The 27,134-nt window shown below is 47.7% G+C and overlaps 1 protein-coding gene across 7 annotated transcripts in view; it reads right to left on the bottom strand.

Annotated features, from left to right (window-relative positions):
• Positions 1 to 990: 990 nt before the first annotated feature.
• THADA (THADA armadillo repeat containing) overlaps positions 991 to 27,134 on the bottom strand; it is a 312,556-nt gene continuing 286,412 nt past the window's right edge. For 4 of the 7 annotated variants that reach the window (XM_059079306.2, XM_067007667.1, XM_059079307.2 and 1 more), the window contains 2 exons: positions 4,142 to 4,311; positions 991 to 3,062 (listed from right to left, as the gene is read on the bottom strand). In XM_059079306.2, the coding sequence (XP_058935289.1) occupies positions 2,667 to 3,062; positions 4,142 to 4,311 (566 nt within the window). In that variant the 3' untranslated portion in view covers positions 991 to 2,666. Of the gene's footprint in view, positions 3,063 to 4,141; positions 4,312 to 26,180; positions 26,273 to 27,134 lie in introns of all 7 variants that reach the window. The other 3 variants (XR_010835564.1, XR_010835565.1, XR_010835563.1) reach the window with 2 other exon arrangements.

Genomic DNA, 27,134 nt, shown 5'->3' with positions numbered 1-27,134 from the left:
CTGTTTCCTTGTGCTTACTTCCATTCGGCGGCGCTCATTCCCTCTCAGTTACCCTGGGAGGGAATGAGCCAGGCCTGTCATTCGGGAAACCTACTCTTTATAGAGTTCAGCTTGCACGCAGAGCCCATTGCTGGACTCCTCACCCACCCAGGGAGCTAGAGTCAGCACAGGGCTGCAAGGACTTAAGGATCAGAAACATAGGGCTGGAGTTCAGGCTCTGTCCCCTTATAAGCCATGTGATTTCAGGCAAGTCACAAAATCACTTTGGCACCTGGGTTTCTTTGTAAAACTAAGATAATTCCTGCTTTACTCATCTCTCACCTTTGTCAAGGTGCAAATGAGTTATCTGTTAAGGTTTTAAAAAGATAAGTATACTCCATCTTATTTATTAAAACATATTGACAAAGCCTAAAAATGGAGAAAGCCAGGCCTCTGGAGTATGGCCAGATGGGTGGCGGTCTACAGAATTGTGAATGCAGAGCTGAGGGGGTCACCAAATCTTGGACCCTCGAGCTTGGAGCCAAGGGCAGTGACCTCAGAAGTGACTGCTTCACTCTTGCCACCCGGCCTACACTGGCCCCTAGACAAGGCTGGGCAACCATGGCTGACACTTATAGTCTAGAAAACCCAAGAACCCTGATGCTGTCTTGTTCTTTGTTGAAATGAACCACAGCACAAGAGTCTGGGGATGGCCCTGACAGTGGGGTATTCTGAGTGTCCCGTGGGAATGCATCAGGAAAGTGTGAAACAGCAATTTCCCTCACCACTGCTATTGGAGGTCAGTGACAAGACTTCAGATACAAAAACCTGTGGAAACATCTGTCTCCTGTGCTCTCAGGCTGGCTACAACCAGCCAAGATCAAAATCTGGGGTAATTCTCAACAGCTATGAGAACACCCACTTTGCAGGCTTGGTAGAAGGACTTTGGAGCTAACATGTAAACATGCTATGGTACATGCTTTGGTACAGAGTACCTGCTGGTAGAAAATATTATGATGTAACTGCTTTTATTTCATTTTAGATGGAGAAAAAAGGAGTGCTGGCCTTTTCCAGTGAGCTGGGCTTTGCTGGAGCCGGTTTCATAATTATTCTGCCATGGTTATCACCATATTGTGCCAACAATTCCCAGACTTCTCACCAGCCACGTCTTCTCAGAACAAAAAGAAATGTTCAGTTGGCAACTTTCCATCAAGTGTGGGCTACACAGATGCTTAACCAGGTTATTAATTCGGGATCACAGAAAACACATTTTGAGCTGAGTAGTGCAAAACCACCAGGGAATTTCCTGTCTCTTTAGGGCAAAACTTTGGACACTGAGTTAACTTCTTTCCTTGCTTCTTCCTACACAGACCTTTCTCTATTCTTCTAGTAGGCTCTATTTTTTAGTGTTAGGTGGTTTTCTTTCAAAGAGAAACAAATTACATTTGAAATATAAGTCTTTCTGTAGTAGGAAATGATCATATCAAACCCTCTCCCCTCTAAACTGCCCCTCCAGACCCTCAAACATCAATAAAATAATTCTGATTGCTCACCTGAGAAGTATTTACAGACCCTAAAAAGCTGGGCCAAGTGTACATAGGATTACTGAAATGGTTTTTTCAGATAACTAGGATGAAAAATGAATGTGGATGAGGCTATGAATCAAGAAGCTATGAATTTCAAGATAACTGTCTTTGGGTAACACTTACTCTGAAATTATAAATTAAAACTGGTAAGCCAGTGAAAAACAAAACTAGCAGCAAAACGTATGCAAGAGCGACACCTGCTGGGTGTCTGAGGAAGAGGGGAGGGCTGGACTTAGAAAAGCAGAAAACCCTTAAGGTTTCCAGGTTAAATCACTGAAATGGATAAAAGTTTTCTGGCGTATTAAATAAGAATCTTTTTTGTTACTGCCACCAAGAAAATGACAGTAAACAGTGTAGGCATCAAATAAGTCATTTATTCTGACTCCTTTCCCCAGGTTCCTTCTAACAGCCAAGAGTCTATGATTTCACTGGGTGGTGAATCTGTTTTCCTAACAATAGCACAAATACTTTTTATGGTGGGGAGAGGGGGGTAGGAGCTCTTAATAGCTCTTTTAATAATTAGGATGGCATGTGTAAGTCACTGAAGGCTTAAACATGCAGACATTAAAAACAAAATTATTTGTATGAAGTAGATCCTTAATATTCCCAGGATCCAACATTTGGAACATATTTCTGCCTTTGCTAAAATCGAATAAAATTTGGAATTCTGACCAAGCGGGCTGTTTGCCAACTAATCCAGATCCTACAACTAGCCAGAAAAGGCGGGTGGTGGTGGTGGGGAATAATGTGTTAAAATCCAACTCTGTGTAGTCAATTCAGAGAAAAATGTAGGCCGGCTCTGGTTGGACCCTGGAGATCCTGGGGGATGAAAAAGGCTAATTCAGGCCTGCAGGTGGCCTGCACCTGGGAACAGAGTCAATATTCAACGTGGTAGCCTCACGTCCTACAGTAGCTGCAATAAACGAGGCTGCCTTGAATGACTGAACTGAAGAAAAAGTCCTCTGTAGGACAGAAGACTAGACTCACAGAAGTGGGGGAGTTGTGAAGGGGAGAAGATGCTTAAGTTTCTGTTCAACATTTTCCTGCGGATTGACTGGGGGAACAATCCACCCTACCCCCAACCCCACAAGTCTTCTTTCTTCAACAAGCCGTTTCTGTTCTTGGAAGAGTTAACTGATTCACTGCTGCAGGAGAGTCCAAAGCCCTGAGAACTAGGGTGTCTTCCCCTTCCTTTCCTTCCAGAAACGCCAGTAGCCTCAGGCAAGCCAAAGCCCTTTCCTCCCGAATGCGCAGTCTCGTGAACTCCACGGTCTTCAAAAACTCAGCAGTTGGTGGCAGCTCTCTGAAGAGCTGGGAAAGGAGGTGGCATTGCTCTGACGCTGTCCTCTGAAGATGACAGAGCCTCTCGGGGCTGAGGGGACGCCAGCTGGACTTGGAGAGGAGGCGGAAGAGGTGCTTGTACAGGTATTTCATGAAGATCAGGGTCTCAGCCCAAAAGTTGACTTCTGTTTTTTCAAACAGGGAGTCTTCTTCCACCTAAGTCCGATGAAAAAGCCGAAAGTCAACCTTACAGGGGATGCTGACTGGCCCCAGTCCAGAGCAGAGTCCTGGCAGATGCAGAAGCAGTGTGTCCCCTCCCCACCTGACAGAGGGCTCACTCTCGCCTGTCAACACCCCTGTACACACAGCACTTGCAGCCTTGAAGGTCACCTTCTATCTTCACTTGTACTTCTCCACTGGAGAGAAATTTTTTTCCCCCAGACTTAACATGACCTTTGATAAAGATGTGTTTGTGGTTCTCAGCCAAGATATTTTGGGGGCTTAGTGCTGAAAAGGGGACCTCAACACAGGAGGGGGCCCTAGACCTGAAGGTGCATCTAGAAATCAGAGAGGAGGGAGGAAGGGAGATCTGAGCAGCAAAGAGCAAAGAAAGAACTGACAAACATGAGACACTAGTCTCTCAGTATGAAACCAAATTTCTATAATGCTGGGGATTTTCAAGGTCATTTTATCACAGACACTTTATCTTGTCTCCTAATTTCCCATAAACAGGCTGCTTTTTGAACTCTTGTCCTGCTGGGGATGCCAAGAAGGCCAGCTGAGTCAGACACTGGCAGAGAGGAATTTCAGTTCTCAAGATGCTTTTACTGCTTATCTGCGTCCTCAGTTTCCCTATCTCTTGACTGACCCCCACCTGGAGGGGCTCATAGTTTTCTTCAAGCAGCAGAGAGCCTGGAAGGACCCCGATTCTCTGGAAGTGTTTCACCTTCAGACCTAACCATGGGGAGCCCCTGGTCACTCCAATGTTGACGAATAAGCATTCTCCATAATTAAACTCTCAACTTCCAAGGGGCCTCTTTCAAAGTCCCTTCCCCAAACTGATCGGAAGGCTTACTGTTGGAACTCCACAAGCCAGCACGAGAGCTGCCCTAGCAGCACCTGCAGGCTGCTGGGGCCATTTGGAGACTCCCTAATTGCTTACTGCTCTGTAATCTGAGCATCCAGAAGCACACTTTCAGCAGGCACATCAAGCCCATGGAAGCCTGTAAGTGCTGCGTCCAGTGGGTGTAGGATCACTCCCACCCACCTCCACTGCCCTGACACCCCAGGATTACCTGATGCATGCTCTCCACACAGGCCATGAGGTCATCACCCTCCCCCAACAGCCATCCTAGCAGGACTGGGAGTCCAGGGGCCAGCTGGTCCCACTGCTGGAGCAGGTCACACAGCACAGCCAGGGCCAGGTCCAGTGCAATGGAGGCGTCCACCCGGCAGAAGGCAAATTCTGTGGAAATGAGAGAGGTGAGCCATGAATGTGCTGCTCAGGGCCAACTGGGGAGGCTGTGCAGGACTCCAGGAACATTAAAGGCTTCAGGTAAAATCACTGCCAGGGTCTTCCCTGGTGGCACAGTGGTTAAGAATCCACCTGCCAATGCAGCGGGCACGGGTTTGAGCCCTGATCCAGGAAGATCCCACAAGCCACGGAGCAACTAAGCCCGTGTGCAACAACTACTGAGCTGGTGTTCTAGAGCCCACGAGCCACAATTACTGAGCCTGCATGCTACAACTGCTGAAGCCCACGTGCCTAGAGCTCGTGCTGAGCAACAAAGAGAAGCTACCACAGTCATAAATAAATAAATAAATAAATTAATTAATTAATTAATTAAAAAAAAAAAAAAAAAAAAGAATCTGCCTTACCAATGCAGGGGACATGGGCTTGATCCCTGGTCTGGGAAGGTCCCACATGCCACGGAGCAACTAAGCCCGTGCACCACAACTACTGAGCCTGTGCTCTAGAGCCTGCGAGCCACAACTACTGAGCCCGTGTGCCACAACTACTGAAGCCTGTGCACTCTAGGGCCTGCGTGCCACAACTACCGAGCCCGCGTGCTGCAGCTACTGAAGCCTGCCCACCTAGAGCCAGTGCTCCGCAACAAGAGAAGCCACCACAATGAGAAGCCCGCACACCGCAACAAAGAGTAGCCACCGCTTGCTGCAACTAGAGAAAGCCCGTACACAGCAACTAAGACCCAATGCAGCCAAAAAAGAAAAAAAACTGCCACTAGCCTGGCAGGGAAGCTGGTGGGATACTGGGATACGCTCACTAAGAGTTATTAATCCACGCCTGAATCCTGCTGGCTGTGCAGCTAGAATGAGTCATAGGCCTGAATCCCACCATTTCCATGCCCCCTATCCCAGTGTGGACAGAAGCAGCCCCACCTAGAAGACTAGACATCTATCTCCCCTCAGCCCTTCTAACTGGAAGGATATCACGAAAGCTTCCCACCCAGTGTCTCCTCTGCAGGCCTGCCGACAACGCCTGAACTCCTTTGCTTTGTCCCTTCCTCTGAACCAAATCCCACTGAGCACGTAACACATTAACTCTCTAACATCTTAGAGCAGGGCATCAGCAAACTTTTTCTTAAAGGGCCAGAAGGTAAATATTTTAGACTTTGGGAGTCTTACGGTCTCTGACTGAAAGCAGCCATAGACAATATGTAAACAAATGGTTGTGGCTAGGTTCCAATAAAACTTTATGTTACAATAAAATTTGACTTTCATGTAATTTTTATTTCGCAAAATAATATTCTTCTTTTGATCTTTTCCAACCATTTAAAAATGTAAAAACCGTTTGTAGTTCACAGGCCGTACAATGACAGGTGGGGGGCTGGAATTAGCTCATATTCTGCTGCCCTCTGTGTTAGTGTGAAATCATTTTTCAGAGACTCATTTTCTTAGCTGGCTGGAGGAAGGGTGCTAAAAGAGTCGAATGGGGTGCAGAAAGAGGACGTGGGTGCCTTGGGGAAACCATTGCTTACTTCACCATTTTCCCTTAGACAGTCCTAAATATGGGTTTGAAGGGAGGCTCAGGGCGTTGACATTTCTGCTAACAACCCCGTGTCTCCCACCCCCAACCTGGAGGAGGCCTGAAACGTAGGACTGAAATCCCACCACACAGACAATAAATCTCTATGGATGCATCCATACACCAATGCTTGTCTTTCAATGACACACTTCTACTGAGACCTCATCTTTCTCAAATCCACATCTCCACTCCAGCCCACAAACCTGTCCGTGACAATTTGGCCCCCAAAGAGACTTGCTCAGCACACAGGGAGAAGCCTCAGAGTCTGGAATGGAAAGCTGAGTTCCCCAGGGCCTTGAACCAGGCTTAGCGGACCTATTAGGTGCCAGTCCCTAAGCAAGTCCTTTCTCTCCAGTCCTTCAGCATCCTTTGGGTTGGGTATTACCATCCCTACTTCACAGATGAGGAATCCAGGCACAGATACGTTAACTCACTTGCGTACAGTCAGAGAGCTTTAGGTGGCTATAAAGAAACTGGAATTGGGGCTTCCCTGGTGGTACAGTGGTTGAGAGTCCACCTGCCGATGCAGGGGACACGGGTTCGTGCCCCGGTCCGGGAAGATCCCACATGCCGCGGAGCGGCTAGGCCCGAGAGCCATGACCGCTGAGCCTGCGCGTCCAGAGCCTGTGCTCCGCAACGGGAGAGGCCACAACAGTGAGAGGCCTGCGTACTGCAAAAAAAAAAAAAAAAAAAGAAACCGGAATTGACAATAAGTTTCATGGTGCATGCAGAGCGCAGATTTGGAGGATTAGCACCAACATTCCAGAGATGTAGGTCTTCCTGGTGAGATAAACAGAGTTGGTGAACCTCCAGCAGGGCCAGCACTACATAGAGCCCATGACTCACGGAAGCAGCCAAAGGACCAGTGTTACTATCCTCAGAGCCCCAAATCAATCCCTCAGGACACCTGCCCCTTAGGCTCTGCAGCCTGGAATCAGGCTTCAAACTGGGAAACAGAAAAAGTTGGGGGGAGGCGTGAAGGTACATTTTAGCTGTCAGTGTGAGCCATGTGTGGGTCCAGCCTTCACCTATAATACAATCTCTATTTTTATCTCTACTGACTCCCCTGTGTAGTTCTCAACTGGTTTAGAGTCTGTATGGGGAAGAGATACCATTAATCGGCATCTTTCAAACCTCAAAGAACTGAAAATACATATGAAGATCAGCATACAATTAAACACACAGCAGATGCTCAAAACATTCCAGTTTATGGCTCTAGAGATCATGAAATCTCTTCCTTTACCCCACTTGATTTGGTTTGAATACAAACACAGGGACTGCCACAAAGAAAGCAAGCAATAAGTTGATAATAACGAACACTTTCCTTCTATTTGAACTCTTATTGCTCCCACCACCAGAAGGGAGGTATCCTTATTTAACAAACAAGGAAGTTGTGCTCACAGAGGTTGCGTAACAGGTCCAAGTTTGCACAGTTAGCAGTGGTGGCACTGAGCTAAGTCTCCCTCAGTCATAGGCCAACCCCCCCCTGCAGGGAAGCCATGGAGAAACACTCCCAGTAACCCATGGAGATGAATAAGTCAGACTCAGTTTTATCACTTTTATTCATGAAAAAGAGCTCCCAGATGGGGGCCATATTTTGAAAAAAAGGGTCAAAGCTGTAAGTCCTCAGTATTGTGGCACCAAGCAGGTCAGCTTATCTTGAAATCTTCCAGAAAAACCTGCCCTCTGATTCACCAGTTTTCCCCCCAACCCTTCTTTTTGTCTCCTTAAGGCAGGGACTGAAAGCCCCATAGGGAAGAAAACAGTTTCATCCACCAGCAAGACCAGTGCCTGCAGCTCAGGCAACATTCCTGCTGGGTCCGTGAAGAACACTTGGAGGTGACCAGAGATGCCACCAGGAAGGCCAGACTGATGCACCTGCCCCACCTGACACGACACACATCCTCCATCCTGCACCATTTTGCTGTGCATCATGCTTAGGAAGTGGCAGGAGAGTGACAGGAATGATGGAAGCACAAGAGGAGAGCTGGTGTGTTGGCTGGAAGTGAAATCTGCTAGAATTATAACCCTCCAAACACTGACCCTGCAAGGTGAGGAGAGATGGGGAAGGGACACTGGGTTGGGGGTGAGGGCAGGATTAGTTGGATTTAGACCTGCTTCAGGGGCCAGATGCACCTCACCAAGTTCCCTCTTTTTCTACCTTGCCCTGGATGAAGATAGCTCAGCCAGAACAGCCCAGATCTCTATTGGCCAAATGCCTTCTGAAGGGGAGGCTGAAGAGTAGGGGGAGGAATTTTTCACCTAACCATGCAGGGCAGCCAAGCTCTCACAGGCCTGCAGGTCCATCGAGGAAGCAAGAAAGCAAGTGACCAAGCAACAAGTGTGTCAGAAGAATCTGTTGTGTGTCCAGAACAGTCAAAACAATCTGGAAAAATACAACAAAACTGGAGGACTGGGCTTCCCTGGTGGCGCAGTGGTTGAGAGTCTGCCTGCCGATGCAGGGGACACGGGTTCGTGTCCCGGTCCGAGAAGATCCCACATGACGCGGAGCGGCTGGGCCGGTGAGCCATGGCCGCTGAACCTGCGCGTCCGGAGCCCGTGCTCCGCAACGGGAGGGGCCACAACAGTGAAAAAAAACCAAAAAACAAAAAACAAAAACCACAATGAGAAACTACCTCATACCTACTAGCATAACTTTAACCAAAAAGATAGATACTGTTTCTTTTTTTATTGGAGTATAATTGCTTTACAATGTTGTGTTAGTTTCTGCTGTACAGTGAAGTGGTTCAGCTTTATGTATACATATCTCCCCTCCCCCTTGGACCTCCCTCCCTCCCCCATCCCACCCATCTAGGTCATCACAGAGCACCGAGCTGAGCTCCCTGTGCTATACAGCAGGTTCCCACGAGCTATCTACTTTACACATGGTAGTGTATTTATGTCAAACGTAATCTCCCAGTTCATCCCACCCTCCCCTTCCCCTCCATGTCCACATGTCCGTTCTCTACGTCTGTGTTTCTATTCCTGCCCTGCAAATAGGTTCATCTGTGCCATTTTTCTAGATTCCACATATATGCGTTAATATACAATATTTGTTTTTCTCTTTCTGACTTACTTCACTCTGTATGACAGTCTCTAGGTCCATCCACATCTCTACAAATGACCCAATTCCATTTCTTTTTATGGCTAATGTTCCACTATATATACGTACCACATCTTCTTTATCCATTCATCTGTTGATGGACATTTAGGTTGTTTCCATGTCCTGGCTCTTGTAAATAGTGCTGCAATGAACATTGTGGTACATGACTCTTTTTTTTTTTTTTTTTTTTGCGGTACGCGGGCCTCTCACTGTTGTGGCCTCTCCCGTTGCGGAGCACAGGCTCCGGACGCGCAGGCTCAGCGGCCATGGCTCACGGGCCCAGCGGCTCCGCGGCATGTGGGATCTTCCCGGACCGGGGCACGAACCCGCATACCCTGCATCAGCAGGCGAACTTTCAACCACTGCGCCACCAGAGAAGCCCTACATGACTCTTTTTGAATTATGGTTTTCTCAGGGTATATGCCCAGTAGTGGGATTGCTGGGTAGTATGGTAGTTCTATTTTTTGTTTTTTAAGGAACCTCAATACTGTTCTCCATAGTGGCTGTATCAATTTACATTCCCATCAACAGTGCAAGAGGGTTCCCTTTTCTCTGTACCCTCTCCAGCATTTACTGTTTGTAGATTTTTTGATGATGGCCATCCTGACCGGTGTGAGGTGATACCTCATTGTAGTTTTGATTTGCATTTCTTTTTTAAAAAAAATTAATTAATTAAATTTATTTATTTTTGGCTGTGTTGGGTCTTTGTTGCTGTGCACGGGCTTTCTGTAGTTGTGGCGAGCAGGGGCTACTCTTTGTTGTGGTGCGCGGGCTTCTCATTGCGGGGTCTTCTCTTGTTGTGGAGCACGGGCTCTACGCACGCGGGCTTCAGTAGTTGTGGCACACGGGCTCAGTAGTTGTGGCTCATGGGCTCTAGAGCGCAAGCTCAGTAGTTGTAGCACACAGGCTTAGCTGCTCCATGGCATGTGGGATCTTCCCGGACCAGGGCTCGAACCCGTATCCCCTGCATTGGCAGGTGGATTCTTAACCACTGCGCCACCAGGGAAGCCCTGCATTTCTTGAATAATTAGTGATGCTGAGCATCTTTTCATGTGCCTCTTGGCCATCTGTACATCTTCTTTGGTGAAATGTCTATTTAGGTTGTCTGCCCATTTTTTGATTTTTTTTTTTTTTGATACTGAGCTGCATGAGCTGTTTGTATATTTTGGAGATTAATCCTTTGTTCGTTGCTTCACTTGCAAATATTTTCTCCCATTCTGTGGGTTGTCTTTTCGTCTTGTTTATCTGACCAATAAGTACGTGAAAAGATACTTAGCATCATTAACCATCAGGGAAAGACAAATCAAAACCACAATGAGAAACCACTTCATACCTACTAGTATAACTTTAATAAAAAAGATAGATACTAAGTTTTGGTGAAGATGTAAAGAAATTAAAACCCTCATATATTGCTGGTAGGAATGTAAAATGGTGCAGCCACTTAGGAAAACAGTCTCAAAGTCTCTCCTGCTCTTAGGCATATAATTAAGAGAAGTAAAAAAACATATGTCCACACAGAAATGTGTACACAAATGTTCGTAAGAGCATTATTCATAAAAGCCAGTAAGTGGAAACAACCAAAACGTTCATGAACCAATGAATGCATAAATGAAATGTGGTCCATCCATGCAATGGAATATTATTCAGCTATAAAAAGGAATGAAGTACTGATACATGCTACAACGCAGATGAACCTTGAAAACATGCTAAGTGAAAGAAGCCAGACACAGAAGAACACATATTGTATGATTCCACTCATACAAAATGTCCAGAACAGGCAAATCATAGAGACAAAAAGTAGATTAGTGGTTGCCAGGGGTTGGAGAATGAGGAATGACTGCTGATAGCTACAGTGTTTCTTTTTGAGTTGATGAAAATGTTCTCAAATCGGATAGTGGTGATGGTTGTACAACCTTATGAATATACTGAAATTTGTACATATGCACACTTTAATTTGATGTATTTTATGCTATATGTATTACATCTGGGCTGGGGGGCATGGAGAGTGTGGAAGGCTGAAAAATGGCCTCCCAAAAGATATCTATGTCAAGTCCCCGGACCCTGTGAATGTTACTTTACTTGGAAATAGGGTCATTGCAGATGTGACTAAGTTGAGCCCGATACTGAGATGAGGAGATAATCTTGGATGATCTGGGTGGCCCCTAGATGCCATCACAGTTGTCCTAACAAGAGAGGGGCAGGGGGAGGTTTGACACTAGATGCACATAGGAAGACACACAGAGGAGAAGGTGATGTGAAGACAGAGGCAGAGGCCGGCGTGATGCAAGCACAGAAATGGTGACAGCCTCCAGAAGCTGGAAGAGGCAAGGGCCAGATTCTTCCCTAGAGCCTGCAGAGGGAGTGTGGCCCTGCTGACACCTTAATTTCAGACTTCTGGCCTCTAGAACTGTGAGACGATAAATTGGTGGTGTTTTAAACCACGAAGCTTGTGGTCATTTGTTACAGCAGCCGCAGGAAACTGATACGGAGGAACCAAGAGTAGGTTGTAGGATTTCTTTTTGGAGTGATGAAAATATTCTAAAATTGTTTGTGCCGACGGTTGCATAAGTCTATGAGTATGATCCAAAACACTGAATCATTCTCTTTAAATGGGTGACTTGTATGGTATGCGTATGGTATATCTCAGTAAAACTATTATGTTAAAAAAGAAACTCTGCTATGTGCCCAAGTTAGTTCCAGTTGCTGGGAGGAAGCCTGGCCACAGGGCCTGCCTGAAAAGGAGCCAAATGTCTAGAGCCCTCAAGCTTGCTTGTGGGGTCCAGGCCTCAGGTGCTGGAGGACTCTGCAGAGGTGAATGGTTGGGTCAGAAGGTGGAGCGAAGCCTCGAGAAGACTTCCGGGAGGAGCTGGGACTCTGCCTGGCCCTTCACCATGTAGTCAGGAAACAGGTGCTGATGGTCTGCTCTGGGGCTGGTGCTGTGCTAAGTACTGTGGGAAAGCAAAGCGAGTGGCTGACATGTGCTGTCCTCAGGAAGCTGGTGGTCTAGATTGGAAGGTCAGGCTAACACTCAGGCAACAGTAAGGAATCAGGTGCTCCATGGAGTGGTCTGGATCCCAAGAGCTGCAGGAGTCAGGGGAGGGGAGACGTCGGTGCGGGGGAAAAATCATCTCCTAGACTCTCCCCCACTGGCTACGTAGCTAAGGCAAGCCCCCTCTGGGAACGCTTCAGGCGGGAAAGGGGTGCTGGCACACACTCATGTCTTGTGGGGGACAGTGCAAGGCAGACTGGATCAACACTCAGTAAGTTGGAAGCAAGTTGGAAACCCAGCAAATAAATGAGCGCTTAGAACTGGTCAATCCTGTGCTTTCCATCCTTGCGAATGAATAACTCGCTTGGATTGCAGTGGAGGGCAGCAGACAAGAGGCTGCAGGGCCGCTGCCGCGTAGGCTTCCTCTTGCTACTGCCCTGGCCACATCAGGGCTCTCTTGCCAAGGCGGACCCTGGGTATCAGAAACTCCTACTTGCTCCCCTGCCGTCTTCTCTCCCACCTCCATGAAGAGGCCCACCTTGGGGCTGGGAGCTAAAGTGCAGGCTTCACGCACTGTGCTGGATCCACTCAAAGTCCCAGCCCGTGTCCCCTGACTAAGAGAAGGGATCATTTCTAGGCGGGTAGAAAAGCAAGTCACAGGCTTCGAGGTCATTTTCAACTGTACTGATTAAAATGAAAGTGCCAACATAGATTTTTTTTCTATGTTGCCAACCTTAAAAACCACTTCAGACCATGGATTAGAAACCTACTGTCTGATTCTGAAGTATCATGGGGGAGATGCCTTCTAGACCAAGGCCATTGGTCAAGCCTCCTTCCCAGTCCTTCAAAGAGAGGTCAGGTCAGCCCAGGAAATGCTGCGCAAATGGTGATGGGTTGGATTCTCCCTGCCACCAGCTCTGGAGAATCCTGTTTCAGGCTTTGTGGAAAATCCCTCAACCCTGCCACCCAACCAACTCTCTGCTCCCCCCACCCATTTACCCATCAATTCAAGCTTTTATCTCCCCACAAGTATTTATCGATCACCAGATAGGGGGTTGGGAGGGAGGGGGGACTGTGAGAAACATGAGGAAAATTCTAGGCCCTTCTCTCAGAGAGCAGATAGTTTAGTCAGAGGCAAGCTGACACATATGAAGTGTTAGGAAATAGTCCAAGATGGTGCATGACAGGGACTAATTATACCATTACTAGCAGTAATGAAAGGACAGGAGGAAAAAAAAAAGTGGGGAGTGGGAGGAGGGAGAGCTTCACGGAGGGAACACTCGGGCAGGCAGAGGCCAAGCATAGCTGGGATGGAAAGGAGGAGCAGGGAGATTAGACCTGCCTGTTGAAGAGGGGGGTCTGGGGGAGATGGAGGTGAAGACGGAGGGGCAGATGGCCTAGAGCAGGCTTTGGCGGGGGGCAGAGTTGAGTGAGTACAACTGTGCTTCCTTTTTTGTGAGTGAAAATATTTTAAGGTTTCACTAAGCTGTTTCCAGACAACTTCATCATTTCCAGTCTTCTCCATAGATTTCTTCACATCCCTCTCAGCAGGGCAAGAGCCTGTATTTTAACTAGTCATGAGAAACAAGTGCGGAACCGAAGCTTGGTTCAGCTGCTGACTCTGCCATTCAACTCTTGCAGGGTCTCCAGGAACCTCGCTGCCTGACCCTCTGACCCTCTACCCCTGCTGACCCCTCTACCCCTGGAGCCGAGGCTCTCCGCTCTCCAGGGCCCTCGGAGCCAGGGCTCAGAGGTGGGATCTCCAGGCACTGCGGTCAGTGAGAGGACTTCCTAAACCATCAAAGGTGATCATCTCAGACTTACTTCACCATGAAACAGAGCTCCCAGATGACCCTGACCTGAGACAGATGACCCAGAGGAAGGTCTGTCCTAAGGAACAGAGAGAGGTGGCCCCTCCAGCAGCTCTGATGAACCCAGCAGGAAGTATGGGTCAGGGAACATGGGTATTTGCGGTATTAGTCTCTGTTCTTTAGCTGAATGTTTTGAAAATTTCATCAAAGAAGAGGCGAATGTGCCAGTCGGTGCTCCCAAGGGCAGCCCAGCAGGCACTGAGACCACTGCCCATGCACTCACGGCTCTACGTCGTGCCCTGGATGAGTCAACCCCTCCCCTCACTCCCTCTTGGCCATGGTACTAAGTCTGGCCGGGAACTCAGACTTCAGCTGGCCCAGGTGGACCCCTCTTCCTCCACCTACTTCTGTTTCTTCTTTTTGTTTTTTAAGCCCTGAAAACCACTGTATAAAAGACCATACACGTAGGACTTCCCTGGTGGTGCAGTGGTTAAGAATCTGCCTGCTAATGCAGGGGACACGGGTTCAAGCTCTGGTCTGGGAAGATCCCACATGCCGTGGAGCAACTAAGCCCCGTGTGCCACAACTACTGAGCCTGCGCTCTAGAGCCCGTGAGCCACAACTACTGAACCCGCGTGCCACAACTACTGAAGCCCGCACACCTGGAGCCCGTGCTCCACAACAAAGAGAAGCCACTGCCATGAGAATCCCATGCACCACAACAAAGAGTAGCCCCCGCTCGCCACAACTAGAGAAAGCCCGCACGCAGCAACGAAGATCCAATGCAGCCAAAAATAAATACATAAATAAATAAACTTATTAACAAAAACCAAAAAGACCGTACACATAGAGGCAACCAAACACGCACAGCTCTGGGGTTCCCAGGCCCCAGTGGAAGCACCAGGCAGCAGTGCAAACGGACTGCTGGGTCCTCACACAAGTTTGGTACAGCTCACATGGTTTTTTAAAAATCAGATTTCTCATAAAAATCCAAATGCCTGGCATCTTTGGAAAATTCAGAAAATTAGAACCTGATGTCTCTATGCTTGTGTTTTACTGCGACTTAACAGCTGCTTGGAGCAGAGCAGTGGCCACGCCCTGTAGGAGGCATCAGTGTGCCCTGTCTGGCCCTACTGCCTCCCACCTCACCCCTGCAGGCATGCGGGCTTGTGGCGCCTACACTAGGGTACCCAGGAGGGCAGGTGGCCTCCAGCCAGCCCCTTTCCTGTACAGACGAGAACACTGAGACCCTCGAACAAAGCTCTCCTCATGTCCCCCCCACTGCTTGCTGGGCCTTGCCTCTCCCTCCACCTCTCACGGCTTTGGTTTCCTCATCATTCCTTCTGTGTGATGGATCTTCTTCCTCATCTTGACTTAGCCAGGCCTACTCATCCCTCAGGACCCAACTCAAGTCCTGTGGTCCGGGTCTCTCCAGCCCACCGTGACCTGTCTCTGCTCGTACCTGTATTCAATGTGTTCACAGATGGTGAGGAAACGCATTCTGTGGTTGAGCCCCATGTCTCTCCTTTTCCTGGGACCACCCATGAGATAGCAGTGGGCACACAGCAGATACCATTCACTCGGCAGTTGACTAGAGTCTTGTACTAAAGCAACTGACTTAGGGCTTTGTTGAGTTTCCCCAATGGGAAAACCTCAAGATCGCCAAGAGTCCGGTCACACGTGGAGACAGGATTATTGTTGCCACTTTACATTTAAGGTTATTGAGGTTTAGAGAACTTACTCTTTCAAGATCACCCAGGTTGCAAAGTGGTAGGGCCAGATACAAACCCAGATACAGGCTTGTCTGACTCCAGAGCCTGTATTCTGGACCATTCTGCTAAGTTACCTATAAATGTTGAATGAACAGATGGATGGATGAATAAACTGATTATTTCCTGTTTGCCACCGCCCACCTCCCACCCCAGGACCCATTCTTTGTCCTTCTCTATCCCGCTCAGTGCCCCAGGAATTTGATCTCCATGGATCAAGCCAAGTTTCCTTGCCACCTGGCTTCTACCTAGATTCTTCCACTAGGGAGGGAACACTGAGATTTTGGAAGGCAGGAAGAGAGAGAAGTTGGGTGTTTCTTTCCTGTAGCCTTCCCTGCAAGCTGCCAAGGTTCTGGCGGTGGCTGTAACTGCTAACTCAGCCCCCACTGGGTTCCGTAACCTCAGTTCCTCTGCCCTCAGCTGCAGGGTGCTGGGGCAGTGGTAGTTTCCTACCGCTGCTGGTCTCTAAGGGCCTCCCTTCCCCTGGCAGTTCTCAACCTCGACATGTTACCCCCAGGGCACATCTGCCAATGTCTGGAGACATTTTTGGTTGTCACAATTCAGAGGAGGTGGTGCTACTGGCATTGCTGGGTAGAGGCCGGGGAAGCTGGTAACCATCCTACAATGCCCAGGACAGTCCCTTCTCCAAAATGTTGACAGTGCAGAGGCTGAGAAACCCTGCTCTAACCCTACCCATAACCTTGCACAACTGCAAAGAGTCCCTTCAGTGAAGTCTCTTGAAGTAAACACAGGGAGGGAGGGATGGAGCTCTTCAGTGTTCATCAGGAACCAGAGGCCCGGATCTCCATCTGGGGCAGAGGAGGAGGAGTTCACCTCCTCACCCCCTTTTTCTGGAAGGCAATCCCTAGTCTTACCCCCACCAGCTCTCTGGGCAGAGAGGTGACAACAGGTGGAAAGCAGCCAACGTGAGATGAAGAAACTGCTACAGAGCCCTTTCTGTCTGGAAGTGGAAACATTTTCCAGTTCTGGAGGGAAAGGATAAAAAAACCCATCATTTGAAATTCTAAAAATACTTGGGGAAAAAAAAATCTTTCAAATATTAGTAATTTGCTTTTTCTTAATTTTCTAGCTATTTTCATACGGAACAAATGATCTGGGTTCCCAAAAGTTCCTGTAGACCCAGCTCCCAAAGACTGAGATCCTCACTGATATAGTCATGTGCCTGATGCAAACATTTTTCCTGGTGACCTATCATGAAACCAGAGATACTGCAGCAAATCCTTTGTTTTCATTTTAAAGAAAAAATATATTTAAAAAAAACCCTTTATTTTTAAGGTTAAAAAAACTACAATTAAAAAAATGTGGGCACACCTCAAATCACTGGGTAAATATATATACGTATATTTCCCCTCCCTCCCGGTTTTAAAAATGGATACAGCCTACATGAATGAAAACAAGTAAGCATTTCCTAAGAGTTAAAAGTGTGCACTTCTTATTCAGTAGGGCCATACTTCACCAAAAAGGGGTTGATAAATTAAATTACAGCTGGTTAATAGTTCACTTGGCTCAAGGCTTATAAAAATACTTGCATTTGTTCACTTCTAACCACACCAAAGAATAAGAAATGAATTCAAACAAATATCACCCTCAGGCAACAACACTGTGGAAAAGACCTGGTTCTCCTAGAGGCTTGCAATCTGAGGAGGAGGGAGTGGCTCCCACCAGCTCTCCACCTTTCCAAGGGACTGCAGTTTTGTGTGCATGTCCCATTTCTTGTGGTGACCTCCCAAGGTCAGCGGGGAAGAGTAAGGCACACATGGGCTTTGTCCGTGGCTGTTCCAGAGCAGGATAACCAAGGCGTGCCCCTGGGGCCCTGGTGTGTGAAGGGGCCACAGGGTGAGGGATGAGCTGGATCCAGACCAGAGATGCTCTGGATGATAGCATTGGGCCCACACGTGGCATTCCTCTGGTCAGTGAGGATAAATCATGCCAGCCCTCCCTTCCTGCATGGGGTGCTAAGGCAGCCTCTTGGCCCCAGATGAGCTGGGTGCTCTCCAGCACTTCCCTTGCACTTGGCCTGCTCCTTGGTGATTTCACTCTGTTGAGCTTTCCAAAGCGGGCAATCACCTCCACCTCTTCGTGGAAATTGAGCCCCCTTGTGCGCTTTATTCCTCTCTACATGGTCACTCACCCCAAGGTGCTCCTCCTGGGAGGGGCAATCTGACCCCTCTCTCCCTGCCCCTGCCCAGTGAGCCAGTGAGGGCAGGCAGGAGAGCCTTTGATGGAGATGGGGTACAATGAGGATGCCTATAGATTGAGAAGCCCTCTTGGAGGGTGGGGGAAAGCTGGGCAATCTGAGATCCTTCTTCCATCAGCCTCTTCTTCCTCTGCCTGGGCAGAATTCAGCAGCTCTGCAGGCACATTCCACATTCCTTATTCACCAGCTTGGATCTTGCAATTTCTCTTTTCCCTTTCCTGGAAGTCATTCTAGATTTCTTTAGTTGATTTCACCATTGGAATTTCTTTCTCTTACAGGGAATTTCTTCTCAGCCTGAGCTCTTCCTGAGGCTTCGCTGGCCCTCAGTGCACTCCCTCCTACTCCTCCCTGGTTCCCCACTCCCATCCTCAACCCTTTCAGCTTATTCAGGGCTCGAGGTGGGAGAGAGGAAGAAACCAAATGACTGATTCATTTCAGCACAGCTGTTATGAGCACAAGGTGCTGTGCCAGGAGCCAGAGCTCCCGTGAAGATGTGTCCAGCCCAGGCCCGGGACACAGCACAAAGCTCCAGATGGGGGGCTACCCAGCTCCCCCAAACACACTGGTGGGATATGGAAGGTAGTAGATGAGGATGGTCCGGAAGTGCATCTGAAGACTAGAAATTTGAAACATCCAGAAACATCCAGGATGGCAATTTTTCTCTCCTGAGAACCTTCCCACTATCACCTCTCAGCCTTTATCCAGAATCCAGAAAGCTCCCTTACTGGTATCCTCTCCTCATTCCCAGGCTTTTACAGCTCTAAACTGAACCAAGACAGTCCATGGTAATATAATGAGCGAATCAAGGTATACACAACTCCTAAACGCACAAAGTGATTTTTTTTAAAAAAATTATTTATTAATTTATTTTTACTTTTGGCTGTGTTGGGCCTTTGTTGCTGAGCGCGGGCTTTTCTCTAGGTGCGGCGAGTGGGGGCTGCTCTTCGTTGCGGTGCTCAGGCTTCTCACTGCAGTGGCTTCTCTTTTTTTTTAAGAACTTAACAAGTGATAACCTTTAAAAAAATATTTATTTATTTATTTATTTTTGGCTGTGTTGGGTCTTCACTTCTGTGCGAGGGCTTTCTCTAGTTGTGGCAAGCGGGGGCTACTCTTCACCGTGGTGCGTGGGCCTCTCACTATCGCGGCCTCTCTTGTTGCGGAGCACAGGCTCCGGATGCGCAGGCTCAGTTGTTGTGGCTCACGGGCCTAGTTGCTCCGCGGCATGTGGGATCCTCCCAGACCAGGGCTCGAATCCGTGTCCCCTGCATTAGCAGGCAGATTCTCAACCACTGTGCGACCAGGGAAGCCCTCATTGCAGTGGCTTCTCTTGTTGCGGAGCACGGGCTCTAGGCGCGTGGGCTTCAGTAGTTGTGGCACGCGGGCTCAGTAGCTGTGGCTTGAGCGTTCTAGAGCGCAGGCTCAGTAGTTGTGGCGCACGGGCTTAGCTGCTCTGCGGCATGTGGGCTCTTCCCAGACCAGAGCTCGAACCTGTGTCTCCTGCATTGTCAGGTGGATTCTTAACCACTGCGCCACGAGGGAAGCCCCTCACAAAGTGATTTTAAGATATATAAACAGTGCTCAAAATGGAAGTGCCTGTGGTTTCAAAGTTTCTGGGGAGTTTGTACCCTGAGATTGAGCTCACTCCCAGGTTACCCAAGGCCTTCCCTATCTGTGGCCAACATTCCCCAGCAGCCTCCCTGCAACTGCGGTAGGCCTCCCAATGGCATCGGAACCACCTGCTGCCATGACCCGGGGCTGGGGGAGGTGAGGCTGAGGCTGGAGAAGCCTGAAGGGAGGGAAGCGAAAGGAAGGGAGAGGCCACAGAAAATCTCTCTTTTTAAGAACAAGCCAAGGAAGCCATGACCATTCAGAGAACATAGAGCAGTGAGGCTCTGGGTTTTTAGCAACTAAAAAGGAGAAAAGATCAAACTGTGGCAGGATGGATGTAAATGAGCTGCTAGGAAGAGCATCTGGGTCTTAAGGGTTTTGAGGCCCTGGAGTTCACTGCCCACAACAGCTCCTTTGCTTTCAGCATCAGCCCTTCGGTGGGGAGGCTGGGAGGAGGGATTAGGAGGAGGAGGAACTCTGGGGAGAAGCCGGTTGTTTTTGACCTTGAGGATGTTTTGATCTTGCCATGAATGTTACTGGTAAAAACAATCAACATAGAACTAAACTGACAGTGGCTAAATAGCACAAGATAAAATTCATAATAATCGACCAAAGAAGTCATTCTGTTTGTGACACTGAAAACTGCAAATGATAATAAAAATAACTAGGGGGGAAAATGTGACTTGGTGGAAACGAACATACAAACACAAACGAAAAAAAACTTGACGAAGTCTAAAACCAGTTATGGTAAAACTCTTACTAAAATTTTTGACTTAAAAAGCAAACTTTCAACTGCCAAATTGATAGATAAAATAGTTGATACTTAAAATAAGGGAGAACATTAGAAAATTTTAACTGCTCTATAGAGAAAATCGATCAAGGAATTACATTGGCTTGATGGAGTTACATTGGAAAATAATTTCTTGCTGAAAATTTATTAATGTTGGTATAATTCAGATTAAAAATTTGTACTTACATGGAGTTGCCATGTTCTCCAAGTCCAAATGGTGAGGTCAAAACACAATGAACTCATTTTGAAATTTCTGTTGGCTTGAAGGGACAGAAAGGAAGCAAGTCTCCTCTGAATTTCGTCCTCGCTCAAGGAGTTCTCTGGCCTGCTCCCAGAGCCTTCCTGTCCTTAAACTCATAGCCTCCCACCTCTCATCTGAATCCAGTCTCTGGCAGTGTGAGCAGTGCTTTGGCACTCTCTCCTCAGCTACTTGCTGCCCTTTCTTCTCAGGGGCAGCTCATCCCTGGCCCTCGCCTCTGTATCCACAGTTACCGGTCCTGACAATCGTCTCTCTCCATCCCCACTGCCACTCCGAGGTTCACCCTCACCAGTCTTCCTTTTGGAATCATGGCAACCTTCCAACCAGCCTCCTTGCTTCCGGTCTTACCTTTCTTGTCTCTAAGCCATCCTCTACCCTATGGTCTGGGTGACCTTTCTAGCACTTCCTTTAAAAGTCTTCAGTGGCTCCTCGAAGCCCAAGGAGGGCTAACTCCTTAGCATGAAAGGCTCTTTCTGCCTGGCTCCCCTGCCCCCATAGTTACAGGACTAAGTAGGTCCATGGCTCTCTTGTATCACACCCCCATCACTAGTAGATTGGCAATACCAGGCTTTAGATCCACATCTTCCTTCATTCTGGGCCATTGAGTCCCTCTCTCACTAAGTTCTTCCCTCGCCTTAGTCCAACCTTTTCAGCATCTCTTTGGTGACCTCTTCATTTCCAGAGAGACTCCTGGTTCCTCAGCCTTATTCCTTCAGTTTCTTTCCAGATCTAGCAGAATGAGGTCAATGTGTCTCAGAGGGTGAGGATGGGGCTGTACACACCTGCTATTCTTTGTCAGAGCAGACCTAGGAGAATCCATCAAGAAAGGATCTCCAGTTCCTCAAAAAGTTAAACACAGAATTCCCATATAATCCAGGAATTTCACTCCTAGGGATACATCCAAAAGAACTGAAAACAAGTACTCAGACAACAACTTGTACATGAATGTTCACAGCAGCATTATTCACAACAGTCAAAAGGTGGAAACAATCCAAATGTCCATCATTGGATGAACAGATAAACAAAATATGGTATATCCATACAACAGAATATTACTTGGGCATAAAATAAATGAAGTACTGATATATGCTATAACATGGAGGAAGCTGGTAAACATTATGCCTAGTGAAAAAGGGCAGGCAGAAAAGGTCATACATTATATGATTCCATTTATATGAAATATCCAGCATAGGAAAATTGATGGATACAGAAAGCAGACTGGAGGTTGCAAGGAGCTGGAACAGGAGGTTAGGATAGGAAGTGACTGCTTAATGGATGTGGGATTTTTGAGGGGTGATGACAATGTTCTGAAACTAGAGGGTGGTGATGGTTGCACAATATTATGAATTACTCAATGCCACTGAAGAGTATACTTTGTAATGGTTAATTGTAGGTTATGTGAATTTCACTTTAATAGTAAAAAAAAAATTACAAAAAAACCCCACCTCTTTGGGGATGGAGCCAGAGGGTGTGCCAAGAACAGAGAATGCCAGGTAATTCAATTCTGTACCCTTGTGGCTTTAAATAAAAGGGGTGGGTGAGAAAGGGGCTCTTTAATGAGTACTGCTCCCCAGGACATAGTTCCCAAAGACCAGCCCTGAGCAGGTGTGTGAGGGGTGGAAAGATGAAGGTGTACATAGGGGTAAAAAGGGCAAAGAGGGAAGAGGGGCCAGCCCTCCCTCCTGCTGCAGGTGTTGCCTCACACAAGGACAGAGGTTTAAGGCTCGGGGGACTAGAAAGGTTGCAAGCCTAGGAGGGTGGTCTGAATGGCCATGGAGGAGGGAAGCCTTGTTTTCCTACACCTCATCACGTTTGGTAATAAAGCAAGACATCTTACGCCTAGAAGCACCTGCCAGGTAAGACTCATATGTAAGTGGAGCCCGTGAAATAGTTTTATGCACAGAGCAGAGATCAGATCACAAAGCTGTAAGGAGAAATCTTTTTACCCGAATTACACAGACCCACTCGTCTGGTTTCCATTTCATTGCCTGAGTCTGTTTTATAGTTGTGCTTTTTCATGAAAGCTTTTTAGGGAGGCTATTCCCTGATGTCATGCAAAAAAAATGTCTGAATACAATTATGTTACAGAGCAGCGCTCTTGGAAGAGAACTCAGCCACGAAGCTTGCTGGTGTCCTGTTTCCTTCCCTTTAAAAGCCATTTTGTCTGCTCTCTAAAAACAGAAGCCCCCAATCCCAGCTCTTCCGGTCCCTCTATCTGTCAGAGTGCCCAGTGGCACTGAGCTGGGAAATGCATGCAGAACTGGGGACCCCCCAGGGATGTGGGCGGGCCGTCAGGGAGTGGTGTCCAGCTCTGGGGACCAGCATACAGTCCTGAACCGCCTTGTCTAAGGTCACACATCTTACAGTCAAGATGAGGAACAGAGTTTCCTTCTATAGGCTTTCTCAGGAATCCCCTCGAGAACCTCCTTTCCACTTCCTTTCTATCCCCTTGCCTGATTCAGACTTGCCTCCAGGGCTCGGGGAATGGTTTTTCTTAAAAGCTCTTATGAAAAACAGCTCTTCTCAATCAAAATCTGTTCTATTGTGAGCAAATTCTCCTCATTTTTCATCCTGTCCCTGTTTCTTTCTCCTCCTGCCAGAAGGCTCCATATTCCTAACTTTCCAGGAGAGGCTGTTCCTCCTTTCCCTCAGTCTCTGACTCAGGTCAACCTATGCCTTCTGCCACTTGTAGACAACCCTCGCCCCCTTCGCACTCAACAATCACTCTCTTCTTTTGAAGTCCAAACTAACCACCTCCCTGTTCTTGTTAATCCTTTAACTAGAGACCTGGCCTTTCTCAGTGACGCAGAGTCATTGCCACCCAACTGGTGACTTCAACATCCGTAAAGATATCCCTCCCAGTATGTGGTTCTGACGTTCTTCAACCTCTTTAATTCCAATACTCTCCATCTCCAATTTCACTTTACTCCCAATAACCACGATAGCATCTGAGACCTTGCCATTACTTAGAATTGTTTCGACTTCAAGATCTCAAATTCTAAGCTTTTTCATCACTTTTAAATGAATACCATCATCGCTAACATTTATGGAGCACTCATTATGTGTAAGCACTATCATAAGTACTCCATATAAATTAATTACATATGTATTCATTACAATGACCTTTTGAAGGTTTTGTGAGCCCCATTTTATAAATAAGGTAAGCAGAGACACGTGAGGGTATGGGATCTAAACCCTACAGTCTATCCACTATGGCCTCTATACCATATGGCCTCCCTGATATCCCTAAAACAAGTGTTTAACCTTCTACTTCTTCCACTAGAACTACCCCCTCACCATATTCCTGACCATCCTTGACCCTGCCCTTCTCTCAGGCCATCACTTGCCTCTCTCTGTATATCCTGGGCTCCCTGGGTCTGGGATGCTCTTCCTTGCCCCCACTTCCCTTGTCAACTTGATCTCGTTCCAGGCTCAACAATGCTCCATAACCATCTATCCCCAAACCCATCTACTGAGCCACCGATTTCCACTGAAGGGAGGCAGGATGCTCATTAGGCTCTCTATACATTCATGCTCTTTCATCTCAACTGGCCTCTTGCTGCCCCCTGGCTATCCTTTCATTCATTTTTGGTGACTCCTAACTGAACTTCTGTATATACTCTTGCAACCACCTCCCTGTCCCTATATCCTACGCCCTAACCACTCATCCTTACAGATAATCTTGTCTTCTACAAAAGACATTCAACATAAGCTCAAACTTCCGTCCTCCGCAACTTCAAAATTCTTCTACTGATTCTTTTGAAACATTAGCTTGAAGGCAGAGCAGGATCTAGGAAATGTGGTTTTAGGACAAGGGAGTAATGTCAATATTTATATGAGAGACAGCCTAGAGAGGGAGAAGGGGAGCCTAAAGACACATGGGAGAAAAGGGCACTGTGGCTGAAGAAAGGTCATGGGTCTGGCATAAGGTGCTGCATGAAGAATGTGTGGAGGTGAAGGGGCATTTTTTTTTTTTGCTGAGTTTGAAGGGGGCTGGATAAGAAGAGTGATGATGCTATACAGTGTACTTACTTTTAAACTCCTTGAAGCTGGCTTCTGACCTTCCCACTACAGGACCCTCTCTCTCAACTCTCACTTAATGACATTTCCTCAGTCCTTATACTCCTTGACCTGACCTTTTGATGGTGATTGGCATGGCTGACCAACCCTGTCCTCTTGATCGTTTTTCCTTATGTGGGTTCCTGATGATGGAACCTCTTGGTTTTCTTGACGGGTTTTCATTATTTCCTTTGCTAACTCCCCTCCCAAACCATTACAATGGTCTCCTACAAATGCTCCCTACCTTTCATTTCTCTCTCTCCCCACCCCCAATCCATCCATTTATCTCTCTTTCAATATATATTTATTGAGTCCCTACCATGTGCCAAGCACATGGGAGCTATTAAACTGTAGTTGAAGTAATCTTAATGTATAGCTCTGATCATGTTACTTATTTGTTCAAAAATTTTTACTGGTTCTCTGGTGCAAATGATATCCAGATTCTTTGCCCTGGCACTCCAGGTTTTAGTGGACATCTGTTGTTTTTGTGACCTAGCTGCCATTCACCTTCTCTGGAGAGCTGTACCCCAGTCTTCCCCTGAAGCGCCAGCCCCTGTACACCTTTAGTCCACATGGTTTGGGTGTGACTAGCTGCCCCCTTCCCCCCACTCCAGGCATGGGCACCTGCCCCAAGTCTAAGCCACTCAGGGCATCATGTGCCTTGCCTCAGAGATTAGTTCCAAGATGGGCCAGGAACCCAACTACAGCCATTAAAAAAGCATTTAGGAACTTCCCTGGTAGTCCAGTGGTTAAGACTCTGCACTTCCACTGCAAGGGGTGCGGGTTCGATCCCTGGCGGGCAACTAAGGTCCCGCATGCCACACGGCGTGTGCAAAAAAAAAAAAAAAAATCATTTAAAAATAAAGAGTGGGGGGGCTTCCCTGGTGGCGCAGTGAGTGGTTGAGAGTCCGCCTGCCGTTGCAGGGGACACGGGTTCGCGCCTCGGTCTGGGAAGATTCCCACGTGCCACGGAGCGGCTGGGCCCGTGAGCCATGGCCACTGAGCCTGTGCCCGGAGCCTGCGCTCTGCAACGGGAGAGGCCACAACAGTGAGAGGCCCGCGTACCGCAAAAAAATAAAAAATAAAAAATAAAATAAAGAGGGGGTCTTCCCTGGTGGCGCAGTGGTTGAGAATCCGCCTGCCGATGCAGGGGACGCAGGTTCGCGCCCCGGTCTGGGAAGATCCCACATGCCGCGGAGCAGCTGGGCCTGTGAGCCATGGCCGCTGAGCCTGCGCATCCGGAGCCTGTGCTCCGCAACGCGAGAGGCCACAACAGTGAGAGGCCCACGTACCGCAAAAAGAAAAAAAAAAATAAAGAGGGGCTTCCCTGGTGGTGCAGTGGTTAAGAATCTGCCTGCCAATGCAGCGGACACAGGTTCGAATCCTGGTCTGGGAAGATCCCACATGCCGTGGAGCAACTAAGCCCGTGCGCCACAACTACTGAGCCTGCGCTCTAGAGCCCGTGAGCCACAACTACTGAAGCCCGTGCGCCTAGAGCCCATGCTCTGCAACAAGAGAAGCCACCGCAATGAGAAGCCTGCGCACCTCAGTGAAGAGTAGCCCCCGCTCACCACAACTAGAGAAAGCCCGTGCAGCAACAAGACCTAATGCAGCCAAAAATAAATAAATAAATTTATTTAAAGAAAAGATAAGTAAAATAAAAATAAAGAGACTTTACTCACACAGGCCTTCAATAAGTGAAGATGCAAAGGCTGGAGCTGCTGCAGCCATCTTAGAACACCAACGTAAGTGAGAGCTTATCTGAAAACAGAACCTAACAGCAGAGAAGAAAAATGGCGAGAAACCAGGTCCTTGGAACACTCTCTGAGCCCTTGAACCATGCCATGACTGAAGCCAGCCCCCACCCCAGAACTCTCAGTTACATGACCCAATATGCACCCCCTGGGCTGGAGCCGGTTGGATCAGACTTTCTGTCTTTTGCGTGTGAAAGAGTCTTGCTTGATCCAAAGGTCCTCCGAAGCATCCCAGCTTCATCTCACCACACCCTACTCGCATATGAAGGCTTGTATACTAATTTATTCCTTTCCTCACACTTGGCCATCTCTGTCTCTCTAGAATGCTCCCCATCTTTTCCAACTTCTCTCACTCAAATTATATCTAATCTTTAAGCTTCAGTTCTAATAGACTTTCCTCCAAGAAGCCATTCTCCAATTTCCCCCAATAACAAATGTTTGTTGAATAAATGACTAACTGAACAAACAATGACATAGAGAAACAGGGTCCAAGGAGGGGGTTCACCAAACTGCTGTACAGACCTGAGTTCCAGAAATCCTGTTCGTCACCCCTCAGGGCTTGGGACTTTCTTTTCCCATCTTCCTACTGGTCTAAATCCCTGCTTCCTACACTCTTTGGTCATCATTTCCCAGAAAATTTCCCTTGGGATGCTGGCTTTTTAGAATGTTAGTAGACACTTAAAACAGAAAACTCCAAACTCTAAGATCAACCCAAGGAAAAAGAAAAGAAAAAAAAAAGATCTGGCTATTAAACATGTTTGGAAAATTCTGGGTTAAACAAAGATTTTTGTTTTTAACGCATGGAGGTGGGTTGGGGGCAGGATGTGTAGCCTTTCTCCAGTTTACTAATAAAACAAGTACCAGTACAGAGGGAAGTGCCAC

This window comes from Kogia breviceps, chromosome 11, assembly GCF_026419965.1.
Source record: "Kogia breviceps isolate mKogBre1 chromosome 11, mKogBre1 haplotype 1, whole genome shotgun sequence".
Lineage (NCBI taxonomy): Eukaryota > Metazoa > Chordata > Mammalia > Artiodactyla > Physeteridae > Kogia > Kogia breviceps.
This window is presented reverse-complemented; position numbering and strand designations above follow the sequence as displayed.